The 21,796-nt window shown below is 32.7% G+C and overlaps 1 protein-coding gene across 6 annotated transcripts in view; it reads left to right on the top strand.

Moving 5' to 3' along the window:
• GPATCH2 (G-patch domain containing 2) overlaps positions 1 to 21,796 on the top strand; it is a 285,506-nt gene that overhangs the window by 215,964 nt on the left and 47,746 nt on the right. For all 6 annotated transcript variants that reach the window (XM_074222681.1, XM_074222677.1, XM_074222678.1 and 3 more), the window contains exon 8: positions 11,534 to 11,604. In XM_074222681.1, the coding sequence (XP_074078782.1) occupies positions 11,534 to 11,604 (71 nt within the window). The remainder of the gene's footprint in view (positions 1 to 11,533; positions 11,605 to 21,796) is intronic.

Genomic DNA, 21,796 nt, shown 5'->3' with positions numbered 1-21,796 from the left:
TTTTTTTTTCAAATTCTGACTTATTCCAGGTTCTATACTATGAGACCAAACAAAACAAGCTTGTTCTCACTTCTACATAATAGCCCTTTAAGTACTTAAACAAAACTATCATGCCCCCCTTCCACCCCCAACTCCCCAGAGCCTTTTCTTCATCCCCAGTTCCTTCAATTTATCCTCTTATAACATTGAATCAAAGTCATTCCCTATCTTAATTGTCCTTCTTCGGAAATTCTCCAGCTTGTCAGTGTTCTTTTGAAACTATGATGTCCAGAACTAAAAAAGTATTTTAGATATGGTCTTACTAGAATAGAAGACAAAAGAATCCTTATTCCCAAAAGTTAAGCTTCTGTTAATATAATCCTAGAACTCTTTAATTGTTTGGTTGCACCCTCACACTACTTACTCATCAAATGTGTGGAGTCCACTAAAGCCTAAAGACCTTTTTAAGGACAAACTACTATATAACCTCACAGCTTGTAATTTTAAAGTTGATTTTTTTTATCCAACTAGGACTTTACATTTATCCCTATCATACTTCATCTTATTAGATTCAGCTCAGTCTTCTAGCCTGTCAAAGATATTTTTAGATCTTGACTGTCATCCATCTTATTAGTATCCCTCCCAGCTTTGTGTCACTAGCAAATTTGATGAGCACATCATCTTTGCCTTTATCCAAAATAATTGATAAAGATGTTAAGTAGCACAGGACCAAGCACAGATCCCTGGGCCCTTCCACATCTACCAGGTTGACATTGAATGATTAATGACTATTCTGAGTTCAGCTATTCAACCTGTTATCAATCCATCCAACTGTATTACTGATCCCCATCTTTTCCATCTTTTCCATACTTTATCAAATTCATCATTAAAATTTAAGTAAATGATATCTAGCATTCCCCTCAGCTACAATTACCTTGTTAAAAATAAGAAAGTCAGTGTGGCAACACAAGAGCATGAGTATCCAAGCTAGTAGCTCTTCTGAGTCGCATCACCCGACAAAAAGCTTGTCAAGGACCACATATATAATACTTTAATATTTATTTATGGTTACAATGTAACCCATATTACCATTGAGTATAAATAGTAACATGTAATACTGCAAAAATGATTTTTGAGAGCCACATATGGTCTACAGCCTATGGGTTGGACACACCTGCCCTAGAGTTTTACTTTGAATCAAAGTCAAACTAACCAAATCTTTAGTTTTCAGATTTTTTTGTCTTCTCTTTTATGAATACTAAGACAAGATTTAACTTTCCTCAGTCTTGTAGTAACTCCAGTTTTCCACTCTTTCATATAAAATTGAATACTTCATCCATTGTTTTCCATTGAGAGTAGCTTAGCGGTCTTATCTGCCAGTTCTTTTAGAATCTAAGAAGACAAACGTGTGTCTTTGTCTGTGTGTGTGTGTGTGTGTGTGTGTGTGTGTGTGTGTAATCATTCATCAGACTAATATAGTGGTTCAAGTTTGGAATTGGAATGCAGTAAACATTAAAATATTTAACAAAGTTTACTAAACCTTAAAAGAGAATTAATAAAAATAATACAACATTATTTTAGGTGAATGAATCTTCCTTCAGACTCCAGATTTGTCATAACAGCAACATAATAGTAGAAATTCCATTAAGCCTAAGGAACAGTGATTTTTCATATTCTGAGCATTTTATATGTCAGACAACCAGGAAAGCTATGCCAATTGTTTAAGCTCTAACTTCCCAGACTAATCACTTCTGAAGATAGCCTTCTTACCTCCTTGAAGAAAAAGCAGTCCAACTTATATAAAATAGATGTTGCTCCTACCAGAGGTAATTAGATTCCTTCCTACTATCTTTTTTACTTAATTTGGTCATAACTTACACTCTCTTATCCATTTTTATTCTATCATTCCCAGTTCAGAAGCAATTCTTATAAATGAAAACTAAATCTAAATAAGATTAATTAAATCCTTGTCTGATTGTCTCATTCATATTTGTCTTCTTTGACTTGCCTTTGTTTCAAACATCAGCACATTTTTTTAAATTAAATTTCTGCATCAAATCCATCTCTATATATAAAGTTCCATTTTTCTTCATCAATGGAATCATTTCTTTATCTTTAGAATTTAATGCCTTTTTTTTTTAGTTTTTGCAAGGCAGTAGTCAAATGACTTGCCCACTGACACAGCTAGGCAATTTTCAAGTGTCTGAGACCAAATTTGAACTCAGGTCCTCCTGACTCCAGGGTCAATACTCTATCTGTTGCTAGCTGCCCCTAGATTTTAATTCTTGCACATCTATGATCCCTCCTTAATTGAAATCCCCTGAAACATTTTAGTCTGTGATATCCTACTTGATCTTCCTCTGAACCCTTTGAAATCTCTCCCACCATTTAGGGTGTTTTTTTGGTCTTCAAAGGATATTATAGTAGATCCATGGAAAGATCTATGTCCAGATTTCCTTTTCTTCTCTATTATAAACTCCAGAAAGAGTAAGTTTTTGCCCTTGATTCCCTTTATTTCCAACCTAACAGCCAGTTCCACCATTTAAAATCAGAGCCAGAATGAAATTTAGGCCTGATGATCTTCCATCTTTTGTATAATAAAACAATCATTAAGGCAAGACAAAAAGTCTTAACCATTCTTCTTTGTCAAAGACTGTTGCAAACGTTTGGATAATTGTAGCCACTTCCCACCCCCCATACCTACACTAAGAAAGTGTGATATATTTTTTTCAAACTGCTTATGTCCAAATGATCTGTTATTATACTGTAATGACAAAAATGCTTCTGTTCATCCCTCCATTGAAAAATACTCTCTATTATATGCCTCAATTTCCCATGAATTGTTGTTGTTCAGTCATTTAAGTTGTGTTTGACTCTCGTGATCCCATTTAGGGTTTTCTTTGCAAAGTTACTTGAATTTCCTTCTCCAGCTCATTTTACAAATCAGGAAACTGGGGCAAAACAGTATGTGTATACATACATATACATATATATATATATATATATATATATATAAACATATATATAAATAGAAAAATAATAAAAATTGTATGTGTGTGTGTGTGTTTGTGTGCGTGTGTATGTAGTGGTCCTTTTTCTTCCCTTACATGTATTTCACACTTCTACTTTTCAACTAACCAACAATTAAGTCTCTACTCCTCCATCCAATATCCCTTTTTTTTTCTCATTTGAATCTTTTATTCTGACTAATTTAAGAAGACTACACTGTACCTTAACATCTAGGGCAGGAGAGGGGAATGTCCAGCCCAAGGACTATATAAGGTCCATACAGTCATTTGGTTTGTCACTGCCAAAGCAACTGGCAGGAGCAGGCAGGACTCAAAATTCAATAAATCTAGGAGTTTTTTAGGGATAAATTAATTAAATGTGTGACCAAATATAGCAAGCTAATTTTTAAGTTGATAATTTTGTATGACCCTTAAATGATGTTATAAATATCTAAATGACCCTTAGCAGAAAAAAGGTTCCCCACTCTGATCTAGAGTATAGAGAAGTATTCTTTTGAGCCCTTTCACTTTCTCCTCCAGTAGGGAAATAATATTGTGCACCAATTTTATCCCTGTTAAATTCCCTGATTCAGTTAACATTTAAACCATTTCATCCCTAATTTAAAATGTTATATCTCAACTCTAAGGACCAATTTTAAATGTTTATACTTAATTTCCATCACTTAATAATTCAATTGGTGGGGCAGATAATAGAGTATTGAATTTGGCTTTAGAAAGACCTGAGTTCAAATCCCAAACATATCTATTAGCTATGTAACCCTTAGCAAGTCATTTAAACTCTCTTATTCAGTTCCCTCATCTGTTAAAAACAAGATAACAGCTTCTTATCTCCCAAGTTTGCTGTGAGGATCAAATACTATGCTTAGGTAAAGCACTTTTCAAAACTTTACATGCTTTATAAATGCTGACTACTTTTAGGTATAATTTCCATACCTTAGCTCAGCAACAACACAACCATACCCTCTCTTTTTTCCTTTTGCACAATATGTGTCAACAACTTGCACCACCACCCTCTCAATCTGCTGTATCACTTTGCTTTGTCCTTCAGTTGTTCTATTGGCATTTTAAAATTTATTTCATCTCTAATTACTTTTTTCCTTTCTCTTCTCCAATCTTCCCTTTCAGGTCTTATGTCTTACTCCTCTCTGATTCTCTTCCATCTTCCATAGAAGCCTGTGGTAGAATCTGTACCTAAAGATGGTTCTGCTTCAAATTTTCCTCCATTTCACTGATATTTCTCCAATTTTTTCCTCCACAAATCAGTATCTGAATCCTTCACTCTAGTACAAACTCTTCCAAAACACCTACAAGATTTCCTTGCTTTCTTATTCAGCTCAAGTTGTCTCTTTCTGAACCTGCTCTTAGAGCCTTTCCCCACTCTTTCCCATTTAAATTTTATTCACTTCTAGGATTTCATTTTTCACCCCCCCCATCCAACAACTCTGTTTTTCCAGTGCTAATTTCTCTTCTGAATTCTTTAAACACATCTTCAACTATCTACCCAACAGTTAACATAAAATGGATGTCTCAGAAGCACCTTCAACTCCCATGTCCATCACTGAATTTCCCTGACTTCACTCTCTCTGTCTATGGGACCACCACTCCTTCCATCTCCTTTGTTAGTACCTTGAGATGAAATAGGGGCAACAATGCTTTCCCTACATACTAAATGAACTAATTATGAGGAAAATCATTGCAAATGTTAAAATGTTCTATAATTCTGAAATAGTTATTTGCTGACTCTATTCTCACTATTTTATCTCTGAATTCTTCTAATAGTTAACTTGTGTTTTCCTGCCTTCACTCACTACCTGATCTAGAACTTCTAAATGCCCTTATATCACGTTATATATTATCATTATGTTTGTTTATCTTTTTAAAATACTGTAAAGCACATGAAGGTAAGGAACAGTGCCTTAATATTAATTTTGCCTGTCTGCAGCCCCCTGGCACAGTTTGGCACATAGCTGCTACCTGATCCTTCTTGAATAAAATAGTTTTTCCTGAGTTAGCAAATTTGTATTTGAAAGATCCTTGCTATGAATTCAGGATCATACATAAATATAAAACTTTTCTATTTATTTATCATCAGCAATAACCTTAATAGTCATTTCTTATTTAAAACAAATGAAAAGAGAACTATAACCCAAATTCTGATTTAATAATAGCAAAATTCTACCAATACTATACTAAATATTGTCGATAAAATCCAAGAAATAGAAGAGCATTTAGATATCTTGATAGCTAGACAATATAATAGAGATAGTACTGGACTTAGAATCAGGAAGACTTTAGTTCAATTCATCCCATAGAGATTTACTATCTGTGGACAGGACTCCATCTCTCAGCTTCAGTTTCTTCATCTGTAAAAATGAGGATAATAATAATAAGCACTTACTTCACAGACTTGTTGGGAGAACAAATGAGATAACTCATGTAAAGCACTTGGCAAACCTCTAAGTACTCATCTCATTATTACTAGTGCCTCTCTTGTACACTACACTTCAGCCAAACTGACCTCCCATTCTCTAAACATATTAGAAAGATCTCTTTACCTGGAATGCCCTCCCCTCCTCATCTGCATCTATTAAAAAGGCAGCTCAAGCACTGTCTTCTTCATGAAGCAGCTAGAAGTGATCTTAAAGAATGTATGCCTATACATTGTTTTTTTAACATATTCGTAAAGTGATTCATGCAAAAGTGCTTTACAAACTTAGAACTCTATATAGATGCTAGGTATTACTAAAAGCATAAGCATCTAAAAATATCTCAGCAAATTAAGTCTATTGGGCCAAATCTAATACAACAGGGATACATGTAAAGCCTCTGCTTACATTCAAGAAATCAATATCATAACATCCTAAGTATACGATTGGGAGAAGTTTGGTTCTAAAACAGTTCATCTGAAAAAGATTGGGATTTTAAAGAGCCTGGACTTTTAATATGAATTAATAAGTGGCATGATACTACCTCCCCACAATTTTTTTTAACTAATGTATTATTTGTCTATCTTAAAAGAAATTGTGAGTAATGCCTCAGATCAAAAACGTGGTAATCTTGCTTTACCTTGCCCTAATTAGATCACATATAGATCACCATATTCTGTTCTGATGAATTAGTCAGTCAAACTCTAAGCATCCATTGAGGACTTCTTTCTATGTGCCAAGAACTCACAAGAAAGCAAAGACAAAGATGAAACAATTCTGCCCTTGTGGAACTTATTTTCTATCAAAGAAAACAGCAACATCTTGAAAAATAAATGTGTAAAATATAGAAAACCAAAATAAATATCAGGTAATTTGGGGGTAAAGCAATTAGAGACAGTGAAACCAGAAAAGACTTCTAAAAAATTTTGCTTGAGCTACTGGCTCTCAAAGAAAAACAAGGGATTCTAAGTAGAGTTGTGGAAAAACACATTACAGACATTGGGACAGCCTATAATGCAGACACAGATAAAGAAAATAAAAATGTCCTGTCTAAAGACCAGCAAAGCTACAATTTTGGCTACACCATAATGTGTGTGAAAGGAAATAATATATAGGAATTTAGGAAAGATTGGTCATAGCAAAATTGTGAAGGCCTCTAAATGCCAAACAAAAGAGTTTATATTTTATTTTAAAGGCAGAAAGGAACAGATGGATATTATTGAATAGGTGAGTTACATAGTCAGACCTGTGCATTACAAAAAACTATTTGGTATAGGGGTGGCTAGGTAGAACAGTGGATAGAGCACTGGCCCTGGAGTTAGGAGTACCTGAGTTCAAATCTGGCCTCAGACACTTAATAATTACCTAGCTGTATGGCCTTGGGCAAGCCACTTAACCCATTGCCTTGAAAAAAAAATCTATATAGTATCTAAGTGGAACATGGATTAGAAAATGTAAAGACTTGATATAGGAAGACAAGATAGAAGTCTAGTTTAAATAGTCTAAGGTAGTAATAAAAGCCTTAAATAAACTTGTAGCTATGTGAGTAAAGAAAAAGTGACAGATGTAAGAGATGTTGTGGAGTTTGAAACAAAAAGACTACTATTTACTGGATATATGGGAGATGTAGGGCAGGTTTTTAGAGTGAGAAGTTGATGACGCTAAGATTTCTGACCTAGTGACTAGAAGTATGATTGTGAATTGCAATTGGGAAATTCAGAATAGCAGAAGGTTTGGGAGTAAAGAAAAAGAGTTACATTTTGAACTTGCTGAATTTGAAATGCCTATGTGACATCCAATTTGAAATGTTTAATATGGTATTAGACAGTTGGAGATACATAGATACTCAGACAGGAGACCAGGTCTAGATATGTAGATCTTGGAGTCTTCTGCAAAGAGATAATGATTAAACCCATGGAAGTAGATAAGGGTCACCAAGCAAGACAGTATAAAGAGAAGAAAACCCAAGATAATGAGCACTGGGGGTACACCCATTGTTAAACAGCATTAATATGCGTGATGAACCAGCAAAATAGATTAACAAGTAAACATCAGAAGGGTAAGAGAATCAAGAAAGGACACTTAGTCAAAATGTAGTGAAGAAAAAGAATATACAAAAAATGATAAACAGTGTACAGTGCTGCAGAGGTTAAGGATAAGAATTAAGAAAACTTAAGAAATTTGACAATTAAGAACTCAGTAGTAATGTTGGAGAGAGTAATTTCAGTAGGATGATGAGGTCAGAAATTAGACTGAAGAGAGTTGAAAAGTGAATGAGAGAAGTAGGTTAGGCAAAAAGAATTTGGGAGTGAAAAAGGAGAGATAGAGCTTGAGGGACTGGTTGGCCTATAGAGGATTTGAGGGTCACAGGGCAGAACTGGAGAAGTTTATAAGCAACAAAAGGAAGAATAGACTGAAATTTGAGGAAAAGTCATTGTGGGGCAAACTCCTGGAAATGATTGGCAAAGATAGATCAAGGGTGCATGATTGAATAATTAATAAATTTGAGAATGACCATAAAAAAGAAGAAATGAAATAAAGGAGAAAAAATGAAAGGACAGATAGAAGTTTTACTGCATTGTGGAATGCTGGGGATACATGTCAAGGAGCTTACCTTCTAATGATTGGTGAGAAAACACATTTAGAAGATTTAAGCTACTAGTTAGTTGGAAAGATTTAGCAGTCCTTAAGGTTCAAAGGTTCATTAATATAAATGTCAGGACTCTTAGGCTTTTATTTACTGCTCTTCCACTGTCAGCTGTATGGCAGTGACCAAATCACTTAATTGCTTTGAGCCTCAGTTTCCTCAGCTATAAAATGGGAATAATTCTGTCTGTTCTGTTTATATTACAGAGATGTTGTGAGGATCAGATGAGATAATGTGTGGGAAAGCAGTTGGAAAACTTAAAAGTACTATACATATGTAATGTAAGCCATTCTATTTAATCATGTTATCTTTATCTTCCTTTTATTTTTAAATTATCATAGGTATGTGTTGAACATCAGGATAAAGTTCAAAAAAATTATTTGCTAGTCTTTAAAAAACAAAACAAAGCATTTTCAGACTACTTTTAAGGAATATATACACACACACACACACACACACACTTATTTTGGTTTAGCCAATAAAATAGACATTTAAAGTAAAAATCATGAGAGCTTGAAAAATATTTTTGTAGTCATTTCTAAGTCAAATCACTCTTAAAATTACTTCACATTCAACAATGTCTATATAAGAGTAAAGTGAAGAAGAGAACCACTTGGGGGAAAAAAAGGATGGCTTAAATCTTTAGAAAATTCAGAAGTTGTTCAAACTAACTATAATTGCTTTCTAAATCAGTGATCATGATTTAATATTTTTAAATTATATTTCTATGGCATTGTACCCTTTTATAGTTAGTTATTGAAAATGTCAGGGCATGATGTACATCCATGCCAGGTTTCTTTTAATCTTTCTATATTTTTCTTTCTTTTTTTTTTTTTAACCTTTAGAATAAAAGATTTGAAATTCAGTCCTATGTAATTCTGTTAGATTCAGTATATGCAGTCTGTATTTTTATATAGATTTGATTTTAAAGATTCCAAATACTGGTAAATTCAGTCCAATCCAGTAAACAACTATCAATTAATTGCTGTATTCAAAGGACCTTGTTAGGACCAAGTTAGACCTTGGAGAGGAAGAAAATTGTTGAATGGGATGTTTCACATAGATGTATTACATAAGGAAATGTCAGCATCAACCATTTAGTCATGCTCCAAAGCCATCAAAATCAGGAAACGGGGCGGGGGGGCGGCGTGTGTTTTTGTGTGTCTGTGTGTGTGTGTGTGTGGCAGAAGTTCTCTAGCTGCCTTATTTGATGAAGAGATGTCAACTTATTTAAATACAATCTTCAACAAATGTTGAATGTTCTTCAACAAAGAACATTCAGCTTTCAACTTTTCATAATTGCACATTTTGCCATCAGTTAGTGAATCCCATTCTTGTTTCAAAATATTTCGCTTTGGTTTTTTTAGCTCTTAATGCAGACTGCAAACCAGTATTAAAACATCTCTGTGCCCTTCTACTCACTGCTATTGGAGTGGGGAAAAAGATGGGGTACGGTTTTTGTTGACTTAACAGTTTTTGCCTATGTCACATATGATTGTTTTCCTCCCTCCTCACCTGAACCACTATATGTAGAAGTGACAAAGGAATTAAATTTTTTATTTGAAACACTTTTAAATGCATTTCAATAGAAGGGGTACCCTAATTTTTTTTCTATAAGTGGTAACAAGTATTGCTTCCTAATAACTGTCTCAAATTGACTTAGATTCAACCTTCTGGTTATTTCTTTTCATTGATATAAGAATGATATTCCTGAAACCAACTAATCAAAAATGGAATATTCTTAGAAATTTGACCACGATACAAGGTGATAGTTCCTTATTTAAACAAACTTCTGTGGATTTTATAGATTCACTGGTTGGCATTATTTTTTTATGCCAAACAGAGAATAAATGAATACCATGAATGTTTTTGTTAAAATTTTAAAATGTTTAAAGTTTTAAAGTTTAAAAAGTGATTATCTGAAGGAATCATCGTTTAGATCTCGATATTTTCCTTCTATGGTTTCCTGAGATGTAAGACAATTTACATTCTCCTTGTGATGGCTTTAACTTAGTTATGTGGTGTCTCAACTTGCAGGGTGTTCTTATTAATGAAACAAGAAAATAAAGTGGTCTACTTAGCTTTCACTTTAATCAATGGAAGCAATAATAATAATATCTTAGAAATTTTTGGAATGAACTCTTATATTTCAAACATATAAACATCTCACTTGTTCTTCCTATACAGTGGGCAGGGCACATATCATTCTTCTAAAAATGTTGAAGCTCAGACTTGTAAGATAACTACCCCAAAAGGTACATGGCTACTAAGTATATATGAGTCACTATTTAGAACCTAGTTCTTCTAACTCCCAATTCTGTATATTTCCACTGAAAACCCACATATATATGCATATACACATGCATGAAAGATGGTTTAACACTACAGATTCATAGCCTTGCAATTTTATAATTGAAAGAGATCTTAATCCAACTTTCTCATTTTATGGATCAGGTTGTGATTCATCAAAGATCACACAGCTAGTTAAAGATAGAGGTCAAGTGAGACTCAGGTCTCATGAATCTCAATGCAATAAACTTTCCCATTATATTGTGCTATTATTCCTAAAATACTAAAACAAGGCATTTTTAATCATTACCTTTATATTATTTTTTTTACCTGAATATATATCTAAAGATATTGTATCTAAAGAGCTGTATAATTAGCTATAACCTAGTACTGTTAGTGATCGTCTTCATGAATGGAACTACTCACAGTTCTGTTTGAACCAAATGTAAGTAAAGGCAAAGTAGTTGAAGAGAGACTATGGGAGATACTTTTTTGAGTATACTTGTAATTTTGAGTTTTTCCACTTCCTACCATCAAGTCTGTGACTAATTTATATGAAAGAATTTTAAAATTGCACCTGATAGGTATTGAGGAGGGTAACATTAGATGCTTTTGTTATCAATATAGTTGGAAACAAGGCCTCCTAAAACTCAGAAATAAGGCTGATGTTGTTGATAAGAAAAGTTTATATTACTTTCTTAGAGGCACTCAGGAGAAGTAGAATTAAAACTGTGCTTCAGACCTCTAGGGCCATCCTGTCTATTAAAAAATTGTCAGGTCAATAAAGTAATCAAGAATGCATTGAATTGGGGTGTCTAGGTGGCACAGTGGATAAAGCACCAGCCCTGGAGGCAGGAGTCCCTGAGTTCAAATCCGGTCTCAGACACTTAATAATTACCTAGCTGTGTGGCCTTAGGCAAGCCACTTAACCCCATTTGCCTTGCAAAAGCATTTAAAAAAAATGCATTGAATTGCCAAAATTTAGCAATATTTTTGCATGGATTCTTTGTTTCTGACAAAGGTAGCCTTTTCTTTAAGTCTATAGAAAAAAAATGTGAATACAATTAATCTTGTCCAGTAAGTGACCGAAATGTTTTTTATTTGCAAAGTAATATAACCAAAATATGCTTGTTTCTATAACTGTTTCTTAACACTTTGTATAGCTTCAGCTCCTGAGAGATAACCGATCCGAACGAGGGCACAAGAAAAACTGCTCTTTGAAAACTGCAAGCAGGTGAGAAAATTGAAAAATTTTTTCCTTAAACAATTATTTTCCCAAAGAGTAGGGTAGCAATATTATAATTTGATGAAGTTGGGTTTTTTTAAAAATACTTATGCTATGAATTGTTTATTAGAATGCATATAGAAGATTTCTACTAAGAAATTTTAGTTGCTTCTAATATAGAAATAAGTAAAGAACAGATTTTAATAAGAATTTTTATCTCATGAATAAGCAAAAGTAGTTTATATCATGTCCATATAATTATTTCCTTTGAAATGATTTATAAGCTCAATGAAGTAGAACTAATCTTACTCCCAAACTTCTGTAGTATTGAGATCGATGTTTTATTTGTGAAAGGATTAATATGAGCATTCATTTTATAAATGATTTTCATTATTAGAAAAGTGAGCAAACAATAATGAAGATATAATTCCCTTTAAAAGTAGAGTAACTTGATTCTTGCACATTACATACTGCTGAATATGGGCACATTTCTTCAGAATATGAAATTATATAATATGGCTATTCTCAAACTTTTCATTCATTATTTTTTAAAACCAGTTTTTTTTTATTTAAATAAAGATGATCAATATGCAGGACTTGGCCAAGAAGTAGTTGAGACAAGAACTACCTCCCTGATATTTGCACTAATTTGACTTCTGTTATGGAACATGCCTGTACCCCAAATATTTTAGGGCCAATACCTTTGGGATCTTCTGATCACAGACAACTAGAATATCTAGACACTGAACCCTGTAAAATAAAGACATGATATTTTGTTAGAAAGAAGTATTCAATAAAAATAACCTGTACTGTAAGAAAAATGTTTATATTAATAATATGCAAACTAGTCCAAGATAGAAGTTATTAAATGTATTTATAGGATATTTCTAGCTTAGTCCAAGTATGGAAATTACTCCAAATTGACACTTAGATAATGAAATTAGGATAAATAACAAGGCCCCTAAATATCTAATTCTAAATTACTTCTAAAAAGAAGATAACAGTAGTTTACTAATCAATAAGCCAAGAATTGTTCCTTGATCTACCTTGAAGAGAAGCAAGTGAGTGACCATGCTGCCCTTTGGAGAGCAAAAAGGGATAAGACTAAGAGAAAACTTGACTAGAAAAGATATTTAATATATAAGTATGTATTTGTCTATGTATGCATGTATGTATATTGACATATGCTTCTCTGATTCTATTTTCTTCACAATATGTTTTTATATTGAATTCATATTTGTTTATATTTCTTATGTTTACCCTTTTCAATAGCATAATTATATGATGTTGACTTCTTTATACCATGCAGCAGTCCAGCCATCTTACTGTCATTCATACTTCCTTCAGCTTTCCATTCTTGTTTCCGAAAAGATCATTTGTATCACTTGACCCATGATGCTCATCATAAGCCTGGCCCTCTCACTCTTTTATGACCCTTCATGGATTGTCAACTCCTTAAGGGAAGGAGCTATCTTTCTTCTTGTATTTGTATCTCTAGCACATAGCCTGCTAGCACATAGTAAGTGCTTAATAAAAGATTTTCCACTCATAATAGATTGCTAAATCATTTCTCCACTATTTCAAATATAAATTCTTTATAGTTTTTCAATATTGAAGATAGACAATTAAAATATTATTGCACAGATATACCTTTTTATATTTATCTAATTCTTTGATAATGGGATCTTAGGTTAAAGGATAGGATCAGTTTTCTAACTCTTATTGAGTACCCTCTAAAAAAAAAGATGCAAACTTTATTCACCTTTCTAATTATACTCTGAAGGTAATGAAATAAATCACATAAAAACTGGAAAAAATAACTTACCATTTGGAGATATATGTATTTATTTATATACACACACACACACATACACACACACACAGATATATATATATATATATATATATATATGTATATATATATACATATATATATATATATATATATGAATTCTTAATCCAAACAAGAGATAGAGACCGTTATAAAAGCAAGGAAAAAATTTATATCTCATATTTCTGATAAACATTTGATACTCAAGATATCTAAACAACTAACAAAAGTATATAACCCAAAGTCATTTTTCAGTGGATAAGTGGTCAAAGAATATGAATAATTCTCGAAAGAAGATTGCAAAATATTAATAACCACATGAAAGAATTGTTCCAAATCACAAATAAGAGAAATGCTAAGTAAAACAAATCTGAGATTTTACCCGATCCCTAGTAAAATTTTAAAAAAGAGATTATTCAATATTAAAGGACTTGTAGAAAGACAAGACACAGTAGTGCAATGTTGGTGGGCTATAAAATTTGTCTAAAATCTTATAAATATTCAGCAAATTCAGAATTATACAAATAAAATGACTAAAATCTTCTAACCCTGGGACTCAGTGATTCCACACACCAAAATATTTATTGCAGAGCTTTTTGTGATAACAAAGAACTAGAAACAAAGCAGATTCCTCTCACTGAGAAATGGCTAAAGAAATTGTGTTCTATGAATGGGTTATAAAATTCTTTTCCTCTAAAAAACCATAAGTATGATGAACATAGAGAAAAATTTATAAATTATCACAGCTACCAAGCTCTCCATTACCTCTTTCTCCCTTAGCTATTTTATTGTCACTCCCCCTCCCCCACACTTTCCCTTTTCTTTCTTTTTTTTTTATTATTTTTTATTTTTTTATTTAGGGTTTTTTTTTTTTTTTGCAAGGCAGACAGGGTTAAGTGGCTTGCTCAAGGCCACACAGCTAGGTAATTATTAAGTGTCTAAGACCAGATTTGAACCCAGGTACTCCTGACTCCAGGGCTGGTGCTTTATTCACTATGCCACCTAGCCGCCCCCTTTCCCTTTTCTTTCTTCTATCTCCTTTGGTGATAGTATCTTTAATTCTTTTGACTTCAACTATCATCTTTGCAGACATTATTTCCAAATCTTTATCACTTTTTCGCTTTTTTTAGGAAAAAATTTATGATTTATAGTTATGCCCTGTATGTCCTACAAGCACCTGAAAAAATGTTCCAAACTATATTATCTCTCCATCAAAACTTTCTTCACTTTTCAGTTCACTAATTGTCAGTGGTATCCTACCCCTCTACAAGATTTTTGTCACAACCATTTTTTAATTATCTGTGTAACTATTACTTACAATGTTGATAAGTTAAAATATTAATGTGTACTATTAGTATATTGACATGCTATTTTGGTCTCTATAAAAGCAACAAATTGTAGAATCATTGGTGATCTCTGTAGTTAAGGGGTATATCCTTACCCAGAGTTCCTTTCACCAATGAATTCACTTTGTGTGTGTTTGTGTGTGTGTGTGTGTGTCTGTCTGTCTGTGTGTCTGTGTGTCTGCCTGTGTGTCTGTGTGTGTGTGTGAAATGCACAAACACTTGGTGATCTTGTCATTGCTTGAAATGATATTTATCTTTTCATTAATTCTTCAGGGTGTTTTTTGGTAATGTATAAAATACAGGTTATTTTTGTGATATTACATATCCTGTTATATTTTATATTTTTATCATTTTAATCACCCCCTGTTTTGGGGGGTTTTTTGGTCAACACTTTTGGATTTTCTTGTAATACATCTTATCCTCTGCAAAGATAAATGATACAAGTGATAATTCAATCTTAGTGATCATTCTTTTACTGTTTTTATCAAACTTATAACTAGCATTTCTAAAATTATGTCAATAGAATGCAAAGTAGGCAATCTCCTTTTGTATTTTTTTAACTTAGAATGTTTCATATGTTTATTCATTGCAAAAAATGTTGACTGTTGGTTTCAAAATTTCTGTCCCTTTACTTTTTAATGCTTTATCATGAATGGTTGTATTTTTATTCAACTTAGGCAAACAAAAATGATTGAATTTGAAAGCCAAATCTGTCTAAAAGTGTAATACCACATTTGTTTTTAATCTCTCTTTGAAGGCTTATGTCTCTTACATTAAAATTCCAAGTGACTTTTAATTGATTTTTTCCATACTCATTGTTCCACTCAAGTATTAACCAGTTAACTTTCCAAGATTTCAGTATATTTCAAACTGAATGTATTTTTTTTCAAGTATAAGCTTTTCTCCATTAATTCCTTGAAGTCTAGTTGTTCATTTATTTCCAACTCTTCCATGACCTCTTTTGTGGTTTTCTTGGCAAAGATTTGCCATTTCCTTCAATGCATTTTTTACAGATGAGAAACTGAGGTAAATAGATCTAAGTGACACCCCCTGGGTCACAGCTGCTAAGTGTCTGAGCCCAGATTTGAATTCAGGAAGATGAGTCTTCCTAACTTCAGACCTGGCCCTCTATCACTGTGCCATCTAGCTGCCCTTTGAAGTCTTTTTTGTTTATAAAGTTGTTCTTCTTAACCTTTATTATCAAATTCAGGTCTAGATTTTTAAAAGCATAATTATATCTATGTATTCTACACATATATGCATATATATGTATATATTATATACACATACACACACGCACACAGATATATATATATATATATATATATATAGATATATAGATATATATATATATATACATATATATTCTAAGGCATTATTTTTTTTTAGGTTTTTGCAAGGCAAATGGGGTTAAGTGGCTTGCCCAAGGCCACACAGCTAGGTCATTATTAAGTTGTCTGAGGTCAGATTTGAACTCAAGCACTCCTGACTCCAGGGCTGGTGTTCTATCCACTGTGCCACCTAGCTGCCCCCTAAGGCAATATTTTTTATAAAGATTTTATTTTGATTTTTACAATCTTTCCCCTGATTTTACTCCCCCCCCCCACAGAAGGCAATTTGTCAGTCTTTACATTGTTTCCATGGTATACATTGATCTAAATTCAATGTGATGAGAGAGAAATCATATCCTTAAGGAAGAAACAAAGTATAAGAGATAGCAAGATCAAACAATAAGATATCAGGGTTTTTTCCTAAATTAAAGATAATAGTCCTTGGTCTTTGTTCAAATTCCACAGTTCTTTCTCTGGATACAGATGGTATTCTCCATTGCAGAGAGCCCCAAATTGTCCCTCGTTGTTGCACTGATGGAATGAGCAAGTCCATCAAGGTTGATCATCACCCCTTTTTTTTGCTGTTAGGGTATATAGTGTTTTTCTGGTTCTGCTCATCTCACTCAGCATCAGTTCATGCAAATCCCTCCAGGCTTCCCTGAATTCCCTCCCATTCCTCCTGGTTTCTAATAGAACAGTAGTGTTCCATGACATACATATACTACAGTTTGCTAAGCCATTCCACAATTGAAAGACATTTACTTGATTTCCAATTCTTTGCCAGCACAAACAGGGCTGCTATGAATATTTTTGTACAAGTGATGTTTTTACCCTTTTTATCTTCTCTTCAAGGTATAGACCCAGTAGTAGTAGTAGTAGTAGTATTGCTGGATCAAAGGGCATGCACATTTTTGTTGCCCTTTGGACATAGTTCCAAATTTCTCTCCAGAAAGGTTGGATGAGTTCACAGCTCCACCAACAATGTAATAGTGTTCCAGATTTCCCACAACCCTACCAACAATGATCATTATCCTTTCAGGTCTTATTGGCCAGTCTGAGAGGTGTGAGGTGGTACCTCAGAGAAGTTTTAATTTGCATTTCTCTAATAAGTAATGATTTAGAGCAATTTTTCATATGACTATAGATTGCTTTGATCTCCTCATCTGTAAATTCTGAAGGCATTGTTTTTAACAGAAATTGCGCACTTAGATATGTGTCAGCTCTTCTCCCTAAGGATAGTTAATGCTTACTAGCATTTCAAACCCAAGGAATAGGAAAAATGTTTCCCATTCTAACTTGCTCTCCTACTTCTTTGACCTCACTCATCAGTTCAATTATGAGTGTCTTCCTGGAAACTTTTCTCTTTCTAAAATAAGCTTTTATCTCCCTTAAATGTAGAGCGCTAAACCTCAACCAGTTTGCACTAGCAAAATCCAAATTGAATTTACAAAAACCCCTTTATTTTAGACCTCTTCATTATCCTATCCTCCCCCCACCCCGTTTCCTTGCTTAAGTAAAGCTAGCAAATATTTTATTATATCTGATTTTAATGAGTCAGCATTTCTATATCTATATCATTTTGGTCAGAGTTGGGTCCTATATGTTCCTTTCCTTTTGTAAGCCTTCAGTAGCATTTTATAATGGAAAGATTGCTAGGCTTATCCTCAAGTTCCTGGTTTGAAATTCTGTTCTGAACCTAACTGTGGCATCCTGGGCAAGTTGCTTAATATCTTAGATCTAGAATTTCTTCATCTATAAAATGAATTTTAATTAGAACTGCCTAGCTTACAGGGTTTCTCTGAGTAAAATAGTTTGGAAACTTTAAAATATTATATAAATATAAGCTATTAAAATATTAACACATTTTCTAAATTAAGGGTAATAGTCTTTGGTCTTTGTTCAAACTCCACAGTTCTTTCTCCAGATACAGATGGTATTCTCCATTGCAGAGAGCCCCAACTTGTCCCTGATTGTTACATTGATGTGCACCCATTGTAAACTTTACCCTGTGTCAAAAAGTTTTTGCCATGTTTTTTTAATTCAATTCAAGAAACATTTATTGAGCACTTACTGTGTGCTCAAATATACCACTGCAAAGTACCATTATAAGCAGTTGAGATATAAAGATAAGTTAGATATGATTCCTGCCTAAAAGAAGTTTGTTATGTATTAAGAAAAAAATGAAATGTACAAAATTACATATAAGTAGATGAAAAGCCACGAGAGATAATAAGCCAAGTACTTTCAGAGTCTGAAGAATTGGAAGGAATCACTTCTGATGGGAATATTCAAAACAAGCTACATGGAGGAAGATTTTTTTTTTTTGCAAGGCAAATGGGGTTAAGTGGCTTGCCCAAGGCCACACAGCTAGGTAATTATTAAGTATCTGAGACCAGATTTGAACCTAGGTACTCCTGACTCCAGGGCCCACTGCGCCACCTAGCTGCCCCCATGGAGGAAGATTTTAAAGGATTACCAAGTATATCCTTAGTTTTTCTGTAATGTTTATTTTCTGATAGCCTTTATATTTTACTACAATTTTATGAGGATTACAGTTTGTAAAGCAAAATTGTACTCATTAGAACCTATCTTTTCTAGTTGTGATTTTGTGTTTTTTCAGTAATTTGCCCTGCTTTCTTAGGTTCAATTTTTATAGTTGCACAGGAAATACAAAGATACCCCCTCTGACATTCTAACAAGTAAAAGCATTTTTATTCCAGAGATTGGCAAGTTATAGTCTTTTGACAACCATGCATCTATTAGTAGCTTTTTGTACTAAATGTAAATAATGTTTTGTAAGTATCAGACCATGGCATTGTTCTTTAAAACTGTGATTATTCAGCTAGATATCATCAAATGACATGATAGATCCCATATATAATTTGTTCTCATTTCTGGTGTGATTGTTAATGATTTGGGTGGATAGAATTAACAAGTTATATTTCAATTAATTTTTTGTATTGTTGCCTTAGATTGCCATCTAGTATTTAAAAGTCTCCTCAAATGAAAAAAAAAACAGAAGATTTGACAAGATTCAAAACAAACTCCATTATTGCTTTAGATTTTAAAAAATTCTCTTTAGCTTTCTTGCATCAGACTAGAAAGAAAATTCCTGTTTACATTAGAACAGAGTTCATTCGTTTTCATTCAATGATACAGATCACTGTATTTTGTTACACAGATGTGACAAATAGAATTACAGCTGCTCTTTATTTGATCTTCTAAAGAGACAAAGATGTGCAAGGATTGTGCCTGCTCCCTTTTTCCCACAGTGTCATCTGTTATTTGGAAAAGACTCCTAATTTGTAGCAGATACAAAACTATTTGTTGCATTGCAGGTTTGCCAAAAATAAATGAAACCATTAATTACTACATTTTTGAGCAGCTGTTAATAAATTGGGATTGGAAAACTGTACATTAAACCATTGGTTAATTACATGTAATATTTGTTCAATGTGGCTTTTCCCAGAAATCATGGTATCAACCAAAGAAAAAGGTCCCTTTATATAAGTGATATAAGAAAAAAAATCAAATTTCTTTCTATATAATTTCAGGATTCCGTTACAAATTGTTATCTTCTTTCATGCTCAAAATATATTTATATTCAAAAGCCAAAATTTATATAAATGTTCTTTTTAATTTTTTTACCATAATAGCTTTTTTCCATCTAATCTTTAAAATACCAAACAATTCCTATTTTATATTCACCAATGCTCTTATTGTTTACTAGTTCTAAAAGACTTTCATTAGACTTAAATTACAAAAATACTTTTCTCATTCTCTTTCTATATGTGTATATGTACATTTATGTGAGAGCTGTTAGAAAATACATTTCATTTTTATTGTAATTTTTCTAATTAAAAATAAAAAATATTTTAAGGTTTTCCAGATAAATTTCTAAAATATTTGTAATAAAAATAGAGAAAATATTTAGAAAAAGCACTTAGAAAACCATTTTAAGTAATTTAACTAATGTATTTCACCTTAAAAGACCAAATTATTGTACCAAAAATAAGCACAATTCACAAATTACTAATTTCTTCCCTCCTGTCCTTTTGGCATCATGAAATTCTAACTTTGCCTGCCAAGATTTTAAACTAATGATTACAGAATGTTACTTTAATTTGTGATTATACTAAATAAAATTAGTGTGAGCCAATTAGATTTTTGAAAGGTTGGTATTCAATTATATCAGATAATCCCAAAGAACAGATTTGTCATTAAGAAAATAAGTTATCAGAATCTGGTATTTTTTAAATGAGAAAAGGGATCAACTTGTCCCTAGGTGAAGTACTTGTATGCCCTGTGCCTGAAATCCAGTAAGGATGGACTACTGGATAATTTAGTATTACTAAATGAATACACAGCCTTTCATCACTGGAGCCCCAGTTAAATTTAGCTATGGTCAATAATGATTAAAAGTAGTTTCCATCTGAAAGCTGCTCAGTGACCTGTAGCCAAAATGTTTGTGGACCCAAGTCCATTTCCTTAAGGACAGATGTCTGTTTCACCGTCAGCACATTTCACATTGATTTAGTGATTTGGCTTGGATGCTGAACTTGACCTTTCAGTCCCATAGATGGCTTCCCTAGGAAATGATTAAGTTACTTCTGCATTATAATAGAAGAGTGACTTGTGGGGCTGCTATTGCATGTGTTATAATTTCATCATTAGAAGGTTTAGGTGCATATTGATAATTCAGACATATAATGAATGAATTTTACACATTTGCATATGTACAGTTACTGTAATGAGAAAATTAAAAAACCTTAGTTTTGCAGTACATCAGTGTTAAAATTTGAGGTCAACAGAACATTGAATACTAGTTGTTCCTTGATGAGTTTCTGTCTATGCATATCATGGAAAACCCATTTCTTTCATTAAAGTGTCATTTTTCCCCTTTGTGCAACATGGGGTTCTCTTTTTTTGTATACATTCTTTTTCAGTTCTTTAGAACTTATTAACTAGCTCCATTAGCTACTACTCCTTAGATGAGTATAGTACAGAAGTCCAAATCAGATTAACTTATGAACTTTATATTCAACTTCTCATATATCTTCATAAGGGAAGAAGAGACCCAGCTAAATAAATCATCTTACAGTCTAAAATGTTAAGATACTAAAAATGCTTTGAATTCTTATGTAAATAGGAATGTAAGATTTACATCTTCAACATTGAGCTACTATTGATTGCTGCTATTTTCTCTTTTTTTCCTAATAAACAATTGACAACAATACTGACATCATTCACTGAATAGCCATTCCATGTTCTTAAAAAATAAATAAATACATATTTCACATTCAAAAGTTTTACTTCTACATTTTCTTTGTAGAAACAAATATTTTCTCCCTCATTCCTTAGTGACTTGTTTGCATACCAAGATATTGGCAAGGATTTGTCTTTGTTTATTTCATATACTTTTGATCAATTCCAACTCATGCCCAATTATATTACACTAAATTAACATAATTCAACAGATGTTGATATTTAAATGTTTTCTGGCATTCAAATCTTGGACAGCTGTCTTAGAGCTTGGGGAAAAGGCAAACATTTAGAGTTAAATGCTGAACATATGCTTAAATTACTAATTAGAAACAAGAAAAAAAACAATGCATTATCCTTTCGGAGGACAATAAACCTCAGATACATATTTGTCTAAACTCTTTTTCACACTCAAGTTATAGTCAAGGAGT

The sequence above is a fragment of the Macrotis lagotis genome, chromosome 2, assembly GCF_037893015.1.
Source record: "Macrotis lagotis isolate mMagLag1 chromosome 2, bilby.v1.9.chrom.fasta, whole genome shotgun sequence".
NCBI classification, from domain to species: domain Eukaryota; kingdom Metazoa; phylum Chordata; class Mammalia; order Peramelemorphia; family Peramelidae; genus Macrotis; species Macrotis lagotis.
This window is presented reverse-complemented; position numbering and strand designations above follow the sequence as displayed.